The following is a 19,735-nucleotide window of genomic DNA, read 5'->3' on the forward strand; positions in this document are numbered from 1 at the left end:
GGGACCTATGAGAAGCTACCCTGTAAAGGAGAACCCGATCGGTTCAGCGGTTAGCGAGATCCTTCGCTACAAACAAACAGACAAACAAACACACACACAAACAGACAGACATCGTTCTACTTTGTATTATAGACTAGCGGCTACGCCCCTAGAGGCCTCTAGGGGGACTTGAGGAGAGAGTCGAATTTAATAATTGATTTCTTTTTTTAGATTTTAAAAGAAAAAGTAAAAAAAAATTTGGGGGGGGGAGCGAAAAAAAAAATTTTTCTTTGGGGGGGGGGTTGCCCCCCCCCCTTCATTTTTAATTTTAATTAAAAAATTTAAAAAAAAAAATTTTTTTTTTTGGGGGGGGGGATTTTTCATTTTTTGGGGGGGTTGGGGGTGTCCCACCCCCCAAGAAAATAGATATAAACCTTCCCGAGACCTATGAGAAGCTACCCTGTTAAGGAGAACCCGATCGGTTCAGCGGTTAGCGAGATCCTTCGTTACAAACAAACAGACAAACACACAAACACACAAACAGACAGACAGACATCGTTCTACTTTGTATTATAGATATAAAAATGTCTTTCCATCTAAAGCTTAAGATGAATGAAAATTACAAAACAAGAAAAATCAATATTTAGTTTTTTTAAAGCGAAGCTTTTCTATAATTATGGTCGGTCTGTCTGTACGTCCGTACGTCCGTCCGTAACGGATAGCTTTTTTCGTTAATTTAGGCATGTTAGAATTGTCCTATCGATTTCAAATTTTGCATGGTGATTCCTTTAATAGTTTGGTACGATTTAGAAAGCGTAGCAACTCTACAATCATCACCAAAATGACCGTACGTCCATTTTAAACATGTTGATTTTTTTACTTTTTTAACAACAAATTTTTATGTGATCTAATCATCCGATTGGTCTGATTTTTGGTATATTGATTCCTGGGACAACAAAGTACAATGTAATAAGCGAAGCAACTCTATAATCAAGTCCTAAAAATGTAAGTATGTCCATAAACATTATCCTGAATCAAGCAGTTTTTCAACAAATTTACTTACAATTTTGCTTCGACTCTTATACATTTATATTTTGATTATTCAGTTCTGACACTATACAAGTGTTAATGTCCATTTGTCCTACCGTTTCAGTGCTTCGCTTTTATGGATGTTGTCATCCTTGTACAAATCTGACTTGTTTATCAAAATCAATTAGTTGTGTTTAAAACTACAGACAAAAGTCTAAGGATATAGAACTAAAATTCTGATGTGTTTTTGTTACTTAGACCTAGAGGGCCGAGATTAGTTTAAGGACTAAAAAGAACTGAATTTTTTTTAAAAAAGTTTAGTTAATGAAAAATTGCTAACATTGATATCATATATTAGCTCGTTCCTTTATCCTGTAGGAGGAAAGGGGATGGAGTAATGGGGCAGGATGAGGGGTATCTATCTTTTAGTCTGCTTCGAGTTTCACTTGCAAATCTAAGTACTAATATATCCATTGCTTAAATAAGGAAATCCATTAAAATTTGAGAATATCTGGTCCTGTTTAAGGCAGAGGTCAAAATGTTCAAATTGCATAACTTGATTTTAGTTTTAATATTTATGGATACGGTCATTTGAATGTTAAAATTAATAAATTTAGGGTCTCAGCTGATGTAAAATTCTAAATTTTGGGGATATTATTGACAAAGGTTGTTTTTTAAACAAGACCGCATGGGTAAAACACGCTAAAACAAATTAAAGACAAAAACTATTTTTTTACATTTTTGTAAAGAGTGCAGGGTGTCTGTCTTTTTTTATGTACATAAAGATGTCGCTAACTGATGTCTTTTGTGACACGCCTTTACAGGAAAGCTACAAATAGGTCCTTGAAAGATTTTAATGAATAGAATTTTATAGAATTCCAAGGAGGGGGGGGGGGGTAAATTTTCATTTTACCCCCCCCCCCCCCCCAATTTAAAATTTATCCCTACCTTGGGGGTGAAATTGTTTGGTGGGGGGAGGGGGGGGGGGGGGGGGGGTGGGGTAAATACCACCCTCTAAAATAAAAAATCCCTAACAAAAAAAATTTGGCGCGCTTCGCGTGCATTTTTACTACTAAACATTTATTAGTATTTCATTATAAGGTAGGTACCTTTTTTACATTATTACATTAACCCCCCCCCCCCCCAAAAAAAAAAAAAAAAAAAAAAATTTACCCCGGGGTAAATTTTTTTTGGGGGGGGGTAATTAACCCTCAAGTAAATTTTACCCCTGGAATTTGCCGCGCGCTTCGCGCGCCATTTTACCCCCCCCCCCCCCTAAAGATTTCGTTACTTTTTATTTTCGTTATTTTAGCCAGTATCACTCTATCATAGTACATAAAAATCTGGTTTAACATCTAATTTTTACTATTGAAGTTTTTTTATAACATTTTTTCCAAATGTTTTGAGCTTTGCTACTTATGGATGTTGTCATCTTTGTTTTTTGTACTGTTTACTGTGCATTTTTAAATCAACAAGGATGATAACGCACATAATAAGATGTATATGTATAATATTTAAAGATACAAGAAGAGTGTAGCTGACTTATATTAAGAAGATACAAAATTGTTAAAGAAATGTTACACAAATATGCCTGATTGTCATAAGTATCACCATTTTAAATATAAATAGATATTTAGTGACAAAGTCAACCTGGTTTAAATGGACCCTTTCATTATAGAAATCTTCAATTATTGTTATGAAATTAGTAGGACAATTTTAACATATTATATATATAATTGTAAAAAAAAATGAAGAACATTCTCAATGCAATGTAAAAAAAAGTTTCGCTTTAAATGAATTATCTAATAAGGATGTACAATCAAATCTGTAACTAAAATAATAAATCATATGGTCGAGATAAGTTTTCAAATAAGCATAATGTTAAATACTTTAATTGAAAAACAAAGATTTTTATTATAGTTATTTATGCATTGTATTATAAACAGCTTTCAGCGAATTGAAACATGAAAATTGTAAAAATTTCAGTTTGTTCACCCCGAGAGGCCGAAGGCTGTGTCGTCAAAACTGGTATTAATTTATGATTTTAATTTTATTATTAGTGGAAATTATTGTCTGTAAAACGATGAATGATTTTTTAGTGTGACTCAGAACCGGTTTTACTCCTTCATATATAAATCGGTTTCGAAGCCCCATTGGAAATGTAGTTTGGCAATTGATCAGTTTAACTTAAACTTGATAAGCGAATCCAAAATTGTTTTTGGAAAAGTTTTTTTTCGAAGATATAACATTTATTAAAATTGTGCTAAAATGCATAAATGCCCTAATATTTTGCTTTCTAAAATAATGATGACTCCCTAGACACACATTAATTATTTTTAAAAAGTTGCTTAGACTTGAATTTTTTTTAATAGATTTAGAATATACGTGGATATTATGACAGGGTAAAAATTGTCGTCAATTTAGGTTGCTAACAAAGACATCATATATTGGTCAGGTCGTTTATCCAGTAGGAGGGGAGGAGATTGGGTAAAGGGGTGTATTGGTGGGGTTCGTTATTTTATCCAGCTACAAGTTTCACTTTATTAGAGTATATGATAATCTGGCATAAGATCCAAGTAATTATAAATCCATTATTAAATTATTAGACACCTGCCTACTTCATGTTCAGTTTTTGTCTAGTTTTCAAAGTGGAAAGTTGAATCTATCAAAATATAACTTTAATAACTATTATCTATCATTTTTAAAAGCGAAGCTTTTCTATAATTAGGGTCGGTCCGTCCGTCCGTCCGTCCGTACGTCCGTCCGTCCGTCCGTCCGTCCGTCCGTCCGTCCGTACATCCGTCCGAGATAGATAGCTTTTATTCGTTAATTTAGGCATGTTAGAATTGTCCTATCGATTTCAAACTTTGCATGATGATTCCTGTAGTAGTTAGGTACGATTTAGAAAGCGTAGCAACTCTATAATCATTACCAGAATGTCCGTACGTCCATTTTAAACATGTTGATTTTTCTACTTTTTAAACAACTAATTTTTATGTGAACTATTTATCCGTTTGATCTGATTTTTGGTATATTAATTCCTGAGACAACAAAGAACAATATTATAAGCGAAGCAACTCTATAATCAAGTCCTAAAAATGTAAGTATGTCCTTAAACATTATCCTATATCCAGCAGTTTTTCTGCTTTGACTCTTATACTTTTATATTCTGATTATTCAGTTCAGACACTATACAAGCGTTAATGTCCGTTTGTTCTACCGTTTCAGTGCTTCGCTTTTATGGATGTTGTCATCCTTGTTATTTCTAGTAACTGAAACTAGCAGCTACGTCCCTTGATTCGTCTATGGCATTGTGGGATGGAAATGGGGGGATTCGACCCTTCACAATACATTTTATTTTTAAAATGGTTAAGAAAAATTTAAATTGGGGGGGGGGGGGTCCAGGATTAATTTTTCTGGGTAGGTAAATGCATCTCTATAATGAAGTCAAAAAATGTAAGTAATGTAAGCATGTCCTAATGATATTAACCTTTTTTTAAGATGTATGTATTTTTTTCAGAAAAATGGCCTCCTCAAAATCAAAGGTTAAATGCAATGATTGAAATTTTAAATATGATTAATGATGATGTTATGTTCTATATCATAAAAAAAACTTCGGACCAACGGGTTGCCCTTACCCCCCCCCCCTCTTTTTTTCTTCTTCTATCTCATTGTTGGAAGGTAGTTGTATCCCCCCACTAGCCCGTTTAAATCAAAATTCAAGATTCTAACATTCTCACATACTCAGAATATTTTGTTTATTATTGCAAGGTTATTCGCAAGTATGGCTACGAAACCGATTAATATCCGCTGGATAAGAACCGGTTCTCAGCTATACTGAAAAATCATGTATAGCAAAGTATTACAGACACTTTTCATATTATTATTATTATAATATTATTATTACCAGTTTTGATAGCCAACGTCTTAGGCCCCACGGGTTAACAAAATTGGTTTTAATCTGTAAAAAAATTTCATTAAGTATCCGTGGAAAGCTGTCTATAATACGATGTGAAAAAAAACTATTATTGCAAGGCTCCTTAATTTAATTTTGCCTAGAATATTCTTGAACGTCTTGACGCCGGTGAACTTATTATTGGAGATGGTAGTTATATTTTCACCCTGGAGAGAAGGGGATACGTCAAGGTAAGGATTTTTGTTAGTGATGCTATTCTAATAAGAGTCAATTGGTATTATTACTTGGATGTTGCACCAGATTTTCATGTATTCTGAAACAGTGATGCTCGCAGCTGGCTAAAATAACGATACTCTCTATCCATTCCCTTTACCCCATCCCCTCCCCTCCTGTTTAAACAAACTGACCAATAATTGAGGTCCATATTAAGCAAGCTAAATCTACGAATAATTTTCCTCTGTCAATACATCCATGTATACCCTATGTCCATTTAAGTGCATTTATTGCCAGACGCTTGCATCCACTTCAAATTGAGCAAGTCGCTTGGCACTTTTTTTATCAGTTTGGTGACTGCAACCCTAGACTTTAGGGGCATCTTTTAATTTGAAATAATATAGCTGAAAACCAACCAGGGACTAATACTAAGCCTCCCTGAGAGGAAGAAGTCAATCGGTTTTTTGGTCAGTGAGATCTTAGGGACAAAAAAAATGAATTTTTTTTATCCTTACATAAAAGTAACAGGATGTCTTTCTGTGTATGCGTTGCTATAGCGATATGGTTCTCCTTAACGGTGAAACTTCTCATAAGCCCAGGGGGAAGGTTTATAATTATTTTAGGAGGGGGTGTCACTAACCTCTTTAAAAAAATACCCAAAGAAAAAATCCCACCACCCTAGGGGCGCATACACTTGTAAATACATACACTCACAGATAAAATTTCAAACGCGTTCTAGAGTCAAAATTTATAAATATCTCCAGTATGGCCTCGAAACAGTTTAATATCCGCTGGATAAGAACCGGTTCTCACCCAAACTGAAAAAGCATGTATGGCATCGTATTGCAAACAATTTTACTTCGGGTGTTACAAAACTGGTTTTAATTTTCCAATTTTTCATTTCATTATCAGCGGAAAGCTGTCTATAATACAATGCGATAAATAACTATTATAAAATATTTCAAGTGTGGCCACATGACTCCTGAGGCGTCAGTAGAGTATCCAGAAGCAGTTGAAGCATTGGCTGTCGAATATGCAAGGTACGCGTAGGAGACGAATTTTTCATCATTGAAAAAATTTCCACTTTTTGTCAATTCCTTTAGTTGCTACTTTTTGTCAATGTCAATTATAAATTTGTACTGAAAATTATAAAATTTAATTTACGATTCTAGGGGTATTGCTCGTAACTGGACAAAGTGTATCAAAAATCAGCCATGTGACATCATAAAAATGAGGGATTATCCAACTCTTTTTTAGGGGTTTTCCTTCCAACTTCTTCTCTTATCTCCCTAATTTTTATGACGTCACATGGCTGCTTTTTGAGAAGCTTTGGCCAGTTACTATTGCTCTTATAATTTTTCATTTGAATATTCGCGGAAAACTGACTATAATACGATTTATAGAGCTGGTGCAGATATAACTCAAACATTCACATTTTATTCTCGAGATATTGGAACACCCGAAGATGTCAACTTGACTGTAAGTTTTTTAGTAGCAAAGCTTTTCTATAATTACGTCCGTCCGTAGCAGTTCTTTTTGTTAATATAAACCTGTTCGAATTGTCCTATTGATTCCAAATTTTGCAAGGTGATTCCTATAACAGTTTGGTACGATTTAGGAAGCTTAGCAACTCTTTAATCGTTACCAGAAAGATGATACGTCCATTTAAAACATGCTGATTTTAAATAATGATTCTTGCATCATCTATAGTTCCCAACGTTTTACTATAATGTTTTCTTATCTGTTGGCTCAACAACTTTGGGGACTTTTATTGAATTTTGATAAGTTGGATCATTTAGGTTAGTGTAAAAACGTTTCAACCACAAATTGTAATCTACAGAAGGGGTAAATTTGTATATCATAATAGGGGATTTACATCTATTTATCGGCCATTAGATGCCTGTCCATATTCAGTGTCGTGAGATCAACCAAGCTTCTTGTGACATAGCCAAGAAAGTTGCCAAGAAGTATGATACTATTGTGGCTGGGGGAATTGTTTATACTGCTGTTTTCAAACAGACAAGGTTATACATTTTTAGTAGCGAAGCTGCTCTATAATTATCTTTGTCTGGTGGTCCGCCTAACCGTTATTCCGTCAGTCAGTCTGTAATGCTATGGGGAGAAATGTGAGTTTTTGGCTGCTATTTAATTTAGACTACTAATATTTTTTGTGGAGAAAAGCAACCCCTATTAAGGGGCGTTTCGTCGTATTTTCACAATGGCTTTTGATAGGTTATTTTAAGTTAGATGATTGCCCCGCAGTGTTAGGCAATTGGCCCCGTAGGGTTAGAGTTCCCCACAGGGGCTAGAAATAGGAGCAAAGCTACTGTGAAAATACAAAGAAACGCCCCTTTAGAGGCGTTGCCAAGAAGGGAATATACCCCTTCTTTTCTCTTTTTCAACATGACATCCATCTGAATGAGTTAATATTTGTTTTGCCAAAAATGACATTAAAAATATTTGGATTTAATTATTTCTGACAGAAACAGACAAAGCCCAAATGGTGTCAAAATTGTGTTAAAAATGATCCATGTGACGTCATACAAATGAGGTAGATGAGAGGAGAATTGGGAAAGAAAACCCATAAAAAAGAGATGGATAATCCCTCATTTTTATGACGTCACATGGATAATTTTTGACACAATTTGGACACAATTTGGGCTTTGTTCAGAAACAAAAAGGACGTTCAAGATGAGTTGCGTGAAGGTCTGGAGGTGCTTATTGAGAATGATGTCGACCTCATCATTGTTGAGGTAATAACAATTTATTGGTTGAAAAGTTCGGACACTACTAGTTTGGAACCAACCAATCAGAATTCGATAGCTTTTTGTTTAAACTTCTAAATGATGTTGAATATGAAATGTTTGTTAATGTTCGTTTGTCTGACTAGCCAGCTGCAAGTGTTACTTTATCAGAGTACATGAAGATCATGTGCAACATTCAAGTAATAATATATCGATTGTTATTTAACAACAAAAACCTTTATTTTAGTACTTTAGAAACATTATAGAAATGGAATGGGCACTAGAGTTAGCTCTGAGGTAAACATTCTTAATTCAAAATTCAATATTTTCATTAAAAGTGATCAGTGATTTTTTTTTTTTTTTATTGGATTAGATTTGGTACTTAGTCATACTGAGAAATAATTCAATACAATATTCGTCAAATAGTAAAATAAAACTCATAAGATAAATACCAGTTTTGGTAACCCCTTATCTTATAGCCTCTAGTGTTAATATCAACAGAAAGCTGTCGGTAATACGGTGCGATTAATTACTATTCCATTAAGTTATGGCAAGCCTGTGGCGGCGACAATGTGTATTGGTCCGAAGGGAGATCAAGATGGAGTCTCTGCTGCTGAGTGTGGAGTTAGGTATAAAAAGATTTTTTTTACCGTGGCTCAACAAGAAGCGCATCCGCCCGTCGTCAGTTAGGTGATAAGTTCGAATCTCGGCTTAACACTGCGCCATAACTAAAGAAGCTAAAAATGGTTCCTACGACCACTATGTCAGATGCAAGACATTAATAGTTTTAGTAGGGGGAATGCCTTGGCCCAAAACAGGAGCAACTCAGAGTTAGGACTTCCAGACAAAGGTCGTGCAATTAAAGGGTTGGTTGTGTGTTAAGTGTTTCATAATCAAATACCCTAAATGTTTAGACTGAAAAAAAGAGTTATCCTTGGTTGTAGGACCTGACGTTAAAGTGTCATGGACAACAGCCACGCCAGTATGAGGTAACTGGCGTGGCAAGGTATACCAGGAAAGAATGAAGGTCAAACATTTTGTTTCGCAGGATGGCCAAAGCTGGAGCAAAAATTGTTGGTGTCAACTGTCTGTTTGATCCTTTCATCACTTTGGAGACAGTTAAAATTATGAAGGTATTTTTTTCCAGGGAGGGAGGGAGGGGACATTAGGCTGTTTATTACACTAGTCCCCAAGGTTTAATAATTTCGTTTTCTTATTCGTCAGCTGGACAACTTTGTAATCTGCAGACGGGTTATTTTGTTTGTCATCATTGGGGATGTACACGAATTTTGCAAGCCATTGTCTTATCTCTTTAGATCCCTGATTTTTTTCAATCATGGCTATCGTATACGATTCATTTCCGCTGGATTAGAACCAGTTCTGAGACTTAAAGAAAAAAACAGTCTTTATATCGAATTATAGAGAATTTCTAAGGAAAGAAAAAGAAAATTAAACAACATAACTGGAATAAATATTATAACTTTTTATTTTACTAACCGTAGGAAACTGCGATAAATTAAAATTATAGTTTTTTTTTCTTTAAAGGTTATACTTATTGCTTTGTTAATTTGGAACATTTAGGATGGGTTAAAGGCTGCAGGTTTGAATCCCTACTTGATGTGTCAGCCACTGGGGTACAGAACTCCTGATGGTGGTTCATATGGATGGATTGAACTACCTGAATATCCATATGGTAAATATAATTCAAGCTACGGGACAGCGGAAAATGTCATGTTTGACGTCATAAAATTACCACTATTACCCCCTTAAGACTTATTTCTCCTGGCTAAACCCTGTGCACGCCACTGAAATAAACTAACCTAACTAACACACATTAAAGTTATCTATTGAATATTTTTCTCAACTTTTATATTTTTAGTAGCGAAGCTATTCTATAATTTGTAATGTCCGCCCGCCTGTCCGTGTGAAACGTTTTTGGAGAAATATGAATTTCTTGGCTCCTATAAAAGATAGACGGCTGAAACTTCTTGTCAACATTCTCTTCAATCTAGAGCATAATTAAGTTTAAAACATCAAATGGTGGTCTAACCGATTTTAGGCAGATTTTTAGCAGCTTCTGCGTTGATATAATAGAGAATTAAAGTTCAATCGGAATATTTTGTTATGTTCAGCTGTGGAGCCTAGAACTGTGACAAGATTCGAGGTTGCCAAGTTTGCCAGAGAAGCTTATGACCTTGGAGTCAGAGTCATCGGAGGTATTACAAATAATTCTAAGTTTACCAGAGAAAATTATGATTTTGGGGTCAGAGTCATCGGAGGTATTACAAATAATTCTTAGTTTGCCAGAGAGGCTTATGACCTTGGGGTCAGAGTCATCGGAGGTATTATAAATAATTTTAAGTTTGTCAGAGAAGCTTATGACCTTGGGGTCAGAGTCATCGGAGGTATTACAAATAATTCTTAGTTTGCCAGAGAGGCTTATGACCTTGGTGTCAGAGTCATCGGAGGTATTACAAATAATTCTTTGTTTGCCAGAGAGGCTTATGACCTTGGGGTCAGAGTCATCGGAGGTATTACAAATAATTTTAAGTTTGTCAGAGAAGCTTATGACCTTGGGGTCAGAGTCATCGGAGGTATTATAAATAATTCTAAGTTTGCAAGAGAAGTTTATGACCTTGGGGGTCAGATTCATCTAAGGCATTAATAGTTATTTCTCGTATCGTATTATAAACGGTTTTCCACGGATATAGAATGTACAATTATAAGATTAAATTAAATATAAGCCGAAGGCACAGGCTAAAAAAACTAGTTTTAATCTTGTGATTGTACATTTCTATATTCGTAGAAAACTGGATATAATACGATGCTAGACATAGTTTTTTCGTATGGATGAAAACCGGTTCCTATCCACCGGATTCAAATGAATACGAGAAAAATAATTCTAAGTTTGGCAGAGAAGCTTATGTTCTTGGGGTCAGAGTCATCGGAGGTATTAAAAATAATTCTAAGTTTGCCAGAGAAGCTTATATGACCTTGGAGTCAGAGTCATCGCAGGTATTGCAAACAATTACGTGCAGAAGAGGAGATATCATCACCAATTCTAAAATTTAAATTACTAAGCTATGCCTTGTTATTTTTCATCCCTACAGAAATATACCCCCATTTCAAATCTTTGTGCACGCCACTGATTTCAACCACTCTGTTTTATTTATGCTGCTTAAATAGATATACAGTGTGTTTTTTTATGAGAATTTTTTTGAAAGCAATTTTATCCCACTTATATTTATCAGAATTTAATGATAGATGGCTTATTTTCTTTGTTTTTTATAACCATTAATAGAGCATCAAAAAAATATTTCAGTTTTTATCTAAAAAGTACAGTAAAATCAAAAATTCAAAACTTAGGTGTCAACATCTAAAAATGGTTTTAGCGCATTTTTCCTATGCTCAAATCTTTTACCCTTTGCAAGAAAAGCTGCAAAACGCTACAAAGTTGAGATATAGAGCTAAAAATTGGTAGAGATACTATTGGGAACATCTACTAGAACATTCTAAAGTTTGAAGGCCATGGGTTAACCAGGGAAATTCAATTAGAAAAATAGAATTATTTAGCTCCCCTGTACTATTTATGTATATCAGGGATAAGGGATGGGAAACGTAAGAAAATATTATTCCAGGCCTATTTTCCAACTAGGCCTAAAAAACTAGTTTCGGGATGACGCAGTAGTTAGATTTGAAAACTATGAACAATGATGAAATAGCTATTATATGAATGCAAAGAAAAAAAGTATAGAATAGAATTCAGGTAGTTGATTCCACAAAATATAATAAAAACTTTTCAAAGAACCAATTTGTTAGTGGCTTTAAGTAGAATCCCGTTAAGATGGTCATTATTTCGCCACCCCCCCCCCCATTTAAAAAAAAGTTTTTTTTGAGATGGTTAAATCTGATTTATTTTCAAACATTTTAAGGAGGGATCTACTTCACCCCAAAATTTGTATTTAGAAATGAACACCGCTTTAGCCCCCCAGCTTTAATAAATAAATTAAGTAGATTTGAATAAGTACATGGGTAACATTCTATCAACAAATTGTTCCATAGCATACATATAAATTAAGAATTTTTAAAAAAAATAATTTTACGTTAAATATTAACAGAAAAGTTCAATTAAGTGTGCATTAATTTTTACCAAAATTAATGAAAAATTTTTTTTAACAAAACACAGTACACTTTTATTTACATATTGAACTAGTTTTGTATTTGTAATCATTTAGGTGGGTTATCAATTCCACATGAAATGTAACTTTTAAATTGTCTAAAGACAATGAGTTTTTCACATTGTTCTAAAGTATAAAATGTTGAATCCTACTCAGTCTTCAAAAAACGATCTCTCAATTTATGTTTTGCTATATGGACATTTATTAATGTGTAGGTTTAATAAAAAGTTGATGTGATTGAACGTCATATATATTGTTGTCCTTCTGATAGCAGAAACTTTCCATTGTTGTCTTTCTAATAGCAGAAATTTATGTTTGCTTGAATTAATTTAGCCAATAATGAACTGGGGGACGCGTTTGTTATTAATAATTGGTTAATGCTAAAAGCAAGTTTCAGGTTATTGGATATTGGCCTACAGCCAATGAGGAACTGGCGAAAATGAGTTGATTTTATAGGCAAAAAAGAAAAGTTGCCCCATCACTTTTAAAAGGAGGCTGAGACCTAATTTTCGGCCAGGTTTCCCATCCCTTATCCCTGATGTATATAAATATCTGCCTATCATTTAAGGTTGTTGTGGAATGGAGAGTGTTCATATCCGAGCTATAGCTGAGGAATTAGCGGAGGAACATGGACGTCTTCCAGAAGGTTTAGAAATTTAAGAAGCGCTGGAAAGTGTTATGTGTGACGTCATAATAATGCGTCTATTATTTATCTCTTTCTTAGGGGTTTCATTTCCCACATCTCCTTTTCATACGTATTTTTATGACGTCACACATGACACTTTTCAGCGCTTCAAAATTTAAATCTAACTTCTAGATGAATTTTTACTATCAATACTATATGCAAGATTCCCCAGAAGGGATATCAGGACTCTAAAAGGATAAGACAATGTCCAATGAAAATCCCCAAAGAAAATTACCCCTTCTGTAGATTTTAATTAGAGGTTGAAACGTTTGGAAACTCAACTTAATGAACCAATCAATTATATTTCAATGATAGTCTATAAAATTGTTAAGTAAACGAATAAGAAAACGTTGTAATTAAACCTTGGGGACTAATATATTAAACAGCCCAATGTCCCCTCTTTCCCTGCAAATTTAAAGGTTTAAAGCTTTAAAAAAATTATGAAATTTTTAATTGCAGCTTCGCGCAAGTCCGACTTGGATCTGTCTGTCCTTGGTAGAAAGGCGAATCTTGGACGCAGAGAATATCTCGGAAAGTAAGTATTTAAATTTAGTTACTTACTTGAGTTCCATACTGTATGATAATCTATTCCCCCTTAAAAAGTAAAACAGTATTTCATTTATCATCCCAATCGAGTATTGACGTTATTAAAATTAGGTTAAAAATAAATCATTTACTACTTTTCTTTTCCTTTCCATGTTTAAGCCTCAGGGAGTTTGCAACATTTTTTTTAATATATTAGAAGTCAACCTCTCGTCAAATTGCATAAAACCTACTCATGACTGATGTAGAGCATCGCTGAAAAATGATCAGTCCTGACATTTCAGAGATCTTATGTAATCACATTCAATTCACATATCTAACTCTGTGAGATACATTTAGATATATTTAAATTTACTAGCGGTTGCACTCCTAGATCTTGGAGCTATGCACAAGAGTGGTAGGACAAGCAAAAATATAGCTCAAGACCATACCGGGTTTATGTAAAGTTTCTAGACAAAAAAAACAATGTGCCTCTTTGTATCAGAGAATATAATGATGGATGTATGCTATCCTTATACTAAAGTAACAGGATGTCTGTTTGTCTGTGTGTTTGTGTGTTTGTGTGTCTGTGTGTCTGTACCGAAGGATCTCGCTAACCGCTGAACCGATCGGGTTTTCCTTAACAGGGTAGCTTCTCTTAGGTCCCGTGAAGGTTTATAACTATTTTCTTGGGGGATGGGACACCCCCCAACCCCCCCAAAAAATGAAAAATCCCCCCCCCCCGAAAAAAAAATTTTAAAATTTTTTTACTAAAATTTAAAATGAGGGGGGCCACCCCCCTCCCAAAAAAAAAAAAAAAAATTTCGCCCCCCCCCCCAAAAAAAAAAAAATTTTTTAATTTTTCTTTTCAAATCTAAAATAAGAAAATGTGTTATTAAATTCGACTCTCTCCTCCTCAAGTGCCCCTAGAGGCCTCTAGGGGCGTAGCCGCTAGTAAGTTAATATAATAACACACAAAAATTTTCGTCAATGTAGGTTGCTAACATGGACATCATTTATTGGTAAATTCGTTCATCCAGTAAGAGGGAAGGGAATAAGGTAGAGGGGGGATAGAGAATCTTATTTTAGCGCGCTACAAGTTTCACTTTGTGAGAGTACATGATAAATTGGTGTAAGATCCAAGTAATAATAAATCCATTGAAATAATTATAATTTTCATAGGGGTACAAAAGATTTTTGGTGGAACCTTGTGCCAGCTACAGGACGTCCTCTCTCAGCTTCTCTGCACAGGTTACAAGAATTGGAAATTCAATACCAATACCTTAGCCTATAATCTACATATAGGGGCGCAGCCTTTATAGGGGGTTGTAGCATCCAACATTTTATAATAATGGGAGGGGGGGTTCCAAAGCGTCATTTATGACATCAATAAAATAATTTTAAGGGGAAAGGAAGTATTTTTTGGGGGCAATGAACAGTCCACTCTTAAATAACAAATAGCTTAAACACATTCGAGAAAAAGCATTAATTCAGTTAGTAAGATCTTAAGGGACATTTCAACGCACAAAGAGACTAATAGACATCACCTTATTTTGATTGATAGATTACAAACGCTTACCAAAAAAAAATCGACCATATACAGAAAGCTTCTTTCCCTTTTATGCCAACATGTTCGTCTCATTGGCTAGTAATATTGAAGAATTCTTTAAATTAACTTTTTTTACAGTACAAAATTTCGGTTCTATGATAAGTTTTATTTTCTTTTTTTTCAGGCAAGAAAATCCTCAAACGGTTAGCAAGAGTGTTCTTAATTAAAATAAAAGAAACAAATTTTAACCAGAAATATTACTTGTTTGTGTAATTTTAAATTTTACTAAAAACAAATAGATCTATGTTTTATTTTGCTTTAAAAACAATTCGTTTTATTGATGAATTTATTAGCTATCTAAGGGTTCGTAGCATGTAAATATCCATAAATTATCACAATAAAACAAAACATAAAAAAAATCACATATTAATTTTATATAAAATTAATTAAATATTAATTAAAACTTATGTATTTTACACATTTTTAGGACTACGATTAAAAAACATCTTATAAAAAAAGGCATTTTTAGCAGGGTAAACAATTTTTTCTCTCCTAATCCCTCTTAAATTATTTTTACCACAAATAAACATTAATAAAAATTTCTTATAAAGAAATATTAATATATAATAAAAATGACATATTTATAAAAACAATCACAGCAAAACCTCTAAATACACCAGCTTCCCTGAAAAATTAGAAATATACATATTAAATAACATTCCTTTTCTCATTTGTTTCATAAAAATTGGGAGGAATTTTGTCAAAACTTGATTGTCATATACGAGTGGCGAAATTTTTACAATATGTAAAAAGCCTTATTCTAAGAAATGCGACTGTGTACAGCGGACTCATACTAATGAAATGAAAAAGTAACCACCCCTTGTCACAAAAATCTGTACACTTTCTAACCAATAATATGACCGGGTTGTTCCTTCACTGTTTTCCTATTGCCTGATTAAAAGAGGGTGTCTCTATGTTATCTCTATTGGAAAAAAAACCATATACAAATTGGAATAATTGGGAATATGAGTCTGTCTTTGTATATAAAAATATCTAGATATTCACATTGTTTTGTGTGTCATAAGTTAATTTTACCTTTCAAATATTGCAGCTACTCTATAACTAACTAACTGATGGTGGTTTGTTCAACCCATGGTCTTGCTGCCCTTAGCTAATTGGCTAGCCCTGCTTCTTGTCTTCATATCAATGAGAAGAGCCTCCATGCAACCAAGGAAATAATTTGAGCCAAAGCATTCTCCCCTAAACATTATTAAGATGTGAATTAACAAAATATTTCTTTTTTTAATTGATTTTTAAATTTGTCACACCGAGCACTGTTTGTTTAACTAGGCATTGGCTTAGTAATTTTCACCAACCAAAAGAAAATGACCTGGCTGCAGCTTCGAATGGATGAAAAAGCGCAACTGCGACTGACGAGCTGTCTTATTTTTCGCCGAAATTTGATTAGAGGAATTGTTCTAAGGTTGTCATCTTATTTTACACCGAAATTTGATGACTTGTTTCAGCATTCATGTTATTGCAGATTTTATGGTGGATTTTCACATTTTAAACAGGGCTAGCCGTGTAAATGATTTTTCCGTATGGCTTCAAAGCCGATAGATTAAAACTGGTTTCAAGCCAAAGTATAAAAGTTATGTATCGTGTAGTATAACAGACAATTTTCCACGAAAGATAAAATAAAAAGCATAATTTTAACGCCAATTTTCTTAGCCCGGGCTTTCGGCCCCTCAGGGCTAACAAAACTGGAATTAATCCTATAATTTACAGTCTTACTATCCGCGTAAAGCTGACTTTAATACGGTGAGATAAATCACTATTATCGACCAGAAAGAGAGAGAGAGGACAATAGGCTATTTATTACACTAGTCCCCAAAGTTTTATAATAACGTTTTGTTATTCATTGGCTTAACAACTTTGGGAACTTTAGTAAATTTTAATTGGTGAGTTGAGTGTTTTAACGTTTCTAACCACTAAAATTACGCTATAAAAGGGGTAATTTTGTATATCATCATTGGGATGTACATCAATTTATCGGCCTATGTCTTATCCCTTTAGATCCAATTAATTGCCTTACCTGCACAAGTTGAAAACTTCTGGATCTCTGTAGAGTCGGAAACAATCATTACAGATTTTGTTGAGAAATATGTAAGATTTGAAGTCAAGATCTCGGGAACAGGACGGCTCAAATTCATCCTCGTCTCTATAAAAAAAAGAAACATTTTTAAAAACGAAGCGTAGCAACTCTATAATCGTTATCAGAAAGATCGTATGTCCAATTGAAACATTCTGTTTTTTTTAACTTTTTTGAATGATACAATTATCCTTGTATGACTTAACAAGAAAAAAGCGATGCATCTCTATAATCAAATCCTAAATATGAAAGTATGACCTTTTACTGTCTCCTGTATTTATGCAATTTTGCAATAAATTTAAGTATAATTTTGTTTAGACTTATAAATTAATGTTCTGCTTATTAAGTTCTGACATTGCAGGAGTTATTGTGCGTTTGTCCTTGCTTCTGAATGTAGAACTTCGCTTTTATGGATGTTTTCATCTATGTTACCTTTGAATATAGCCCTTTTTTAAAGCGAGTTTACTTTTAAATTTGTGGAAATAAGGTGTGAAACAATTGAGTAAAAAACAGAGTGTTTGTAGTATAATGTAAATAAAGCCTAATAAACAAATATACCAATGATAACCATTATTAATCAGGCGGATAGACGTAGGTATATATTATACAATCAATATATTATTACTTGGATGTTGCACCATTTTTTCATGTGATACTAGCAGCCGGCTAAAATACCCCTATCCACCCAATTTACCCCCATACCCTCCCATCCTACTGGCCAAAAAATGCTGTCTATATAAGCAAATTGACGACAAAATTCCCCCTGTCAATATATCGACGTCTTCTATATCCATTATTAAACATACCTGAAATCTGGGTTTCCAATACAAGATTCCAAAACTAGTAGAAGTACAACAAATAAACTAAACATCTTCATTTCTAATAATACCAAAAATATTTTATTTATAATTGTATCCTTAAAGATTTAAACTTGGTATAATTTAGGATATGGTTAGGATTTGTAAAAGCAAAGCTAAAAAATTAAAAAAGAATTAAATAAATTATTTCCTCTCTAACACTTAATCATTTTAACGTAACTATACTCTCGATCGTAAGGACGTCCAAGGAGGGGTAGTCAAGGGGTATTTAGCCCCAACCCCTTAAAAAATAAGTACATTAGATATTCCAACACCCCAAAACCTTCAAAACTCGTCATTTTTTTAGTAAGGGGGGGGGGGAGGAATGGTTCTTTTTTGGGTGATTGGGGATATCCATACCCCCTCCTCCAACCAGAAACTGCTAAAAAAAAAAACACGACAGGACTTGTAGCTCTATACTCTGAAGAGTAGAGTCCTATCTGTTCAGCGATCTTAAGCTTCAGACGGACAGCTTTGTATTATATATATGGCATTACAAAATTATTTTGCATTGCAGGTTGAGGCCAAGAATTCTCAAGTTTTTTAAAATTTATATTATAAATATGTTTCAAGTGGTAATAGTCTTTAGGAAAAAATACGAAAAATCATTGTTGGTTGCAGAACAAGCTTTTCCAAACTGATACAATTATAAACTTTAACTTTTCTTTTATAGTAGAAAAACATCTAGTTATTGTCAGCGAGATTCCAATTATTGAGCAAAACATTTTGGTAAACATTATTTTCAGCTATACAATGATGAAGGGGAATATGAAAAGTATTACGTATATACGGATATAATAACATGTAAAGTTATTCTTATAAGTAGCGAAGCTTCTCTAGAATTTACTTTGTCTGCCCGCCCGTCCGTCCGTGGGTTTGGAACGGGGAAATGAGATTTTCTCGGCTGCAATTTAAGATAGATTGTTTAAAGATTCCTCTTTCCATCGTTCATCTGCAACTAACTCTCTTTGATAATAAATATTTTTTATGACCAATTAAAATTTGCTCTATAGTTCACTTTGTCCCTTTGTAAATCCATGATTTAATTTAATGCTTCGCTACTTATAGATGTTTTCATCCTTGTTTTATATCATTACTAGAAAGTATACTATTAATGTAATAACAGGTTGATTGTTAGGTTAGTAATACAATGGTACAATTACGATTATTTATGATTCTATCAAAACTTTGTATCTTTTAATCAACAAGGGCAATACTCTTGAGGGTAGTCTAGCTCCTTTTCACACGCATAGAGGAGGGGTGATGACATGGCCTCAAAAAAAAGCGAAACTCATTGCGATGCATAGTTATGACTTCCAGAAAGGTTGTAGAATCAAGAGTTTTAGTTCAGAGAGTCGGGCTGAGAACACGCATTTTGCAAGCTCTCCCCGCCCTACCCCATGTGTTAAGCTCAGTTCTACCTTCCCCCTCTCTCTCAACTAGTTCCCCTCTCCCCACTGCCCGTGGTCACTCCGCAGTTGGAGGAAAGGGAAGACACTGTAGCCAGAGGGCACCTCGTATTTAGGCCTGGCAATGTGTTTGTGTTAACGTATCGGTCAATTGTTAACACAAAAAAAATTTAAATTTATGTGTAACCTAATCGCTTTACTGAACAATTTATAGTGAAGACACTCTCTAAAACTTTTTGATAATTTATCGGTCTGGCAACATTCTACCGGCGCAAAGTACTCCCGACAAATAAGCTCTCCCATTGGCTAACATTTTCACGCGTCCCACTATTGGTCAGCCGACCCACACTCATTCAGCACCCTCGGATCCGCCATCTTCACTTCATCATGGCCTGTAGTACGTGTGACAACCCAGAATATTGGTCAAAATTTAAAACAAATTTGGACGCAGCTTTGGATGTTAAGTTTAGTGAATACGATGCGAATATAGCCAAGGTAAGGG

At 34.2% G+C, this 19,735-nt stretch overlaps 2 protein-coding genes across 2 annotated transcripts; one reads left to right on the plus strand and one right to left on the minus strand.

The window, feature by feature from the left end:
- Positions 1 to 4,513: 4,513 nt before the first annotated feature.
- On the plus strand, positions 4,514 to 15,140 carry LOC145316327 (betaine--homocysteine S-methyltransferase 1-like). Its single transcript, XM_080156765.1, has 15 exons — positions 4,514 to 4,553; positions 5,068 to 5,154; positions 6,104 to 6,177; positions 6,541 to 6,616; positions 7,052 to 7,161; positions 7,809 to 7,890; positions 8,129 to 8,178; positions 8,427 to 8,510; positions 8,930 to 9,014; positions 9,463 to 9,574; positions 10,014 to 10,097; positions 12,628 to 12,705; positions 13,204 to 13,279; positions 14,449 to 14,517; positions 15,000 to 15,140. The coding sequence occupies exons 1-15, from the start codon at positions 4,533 to 4,535 to the stop codon at positions 15,040 to 15,042; spliced, it is 1,131 nt and encodes a 376-aa protein (XP_080012891.1). The 5' UTR covers positions 4,514 to 4,532; the 3' UTR covers positions 15,043 to 15,140.
- A 7-nt stretch (positions 15,141 to 15,147) lies between these two features.
- LOC145316328 (crustacean hyperglycemic hormone 6-like) lies at positions 15,148 to 17,843 on the minus strand. Its single transcript, XM_080156766.1, has 4 exons — positions 17,774 to 17,843; positions 16,911 to 17,036; positions 15,911 to 16,075; positions 15,148 to 15,500 (listed from the first exon to the last, which is right to left on the minus strand). The coding sequence occupies exons 1-3, from the start codon at positions 17,836 to 17,838 to the stop codon at positions 15,961 to 15,963; spliced, it is 306 nt and encodes a 101-aa protein (XP_080012892.1). The 5' UTR covers positions 17,839 to 17,843; the 3' UTR covers positions 15,148 to 15,500; positions 15,911 to 15,960.
- Positions 17,844 to 19,735: the final 1,892 nt, after the last annotated feature.

Source organism: Acartia tonsa, chromosome 4 (genome assembly GCF_053477335.1).
Source record: "Acartia tonsa isolate MP-2025a chromosome 4, ASM5347733v1, whole genome shotgun sequence".
Taxonomy (NCBI): domain Eukaryota; kingdom Metazoa; phylum Arthropoda; class Copepoda; order Calanoida; family Acartiidae; genus Acartia; species Acartia tonsa.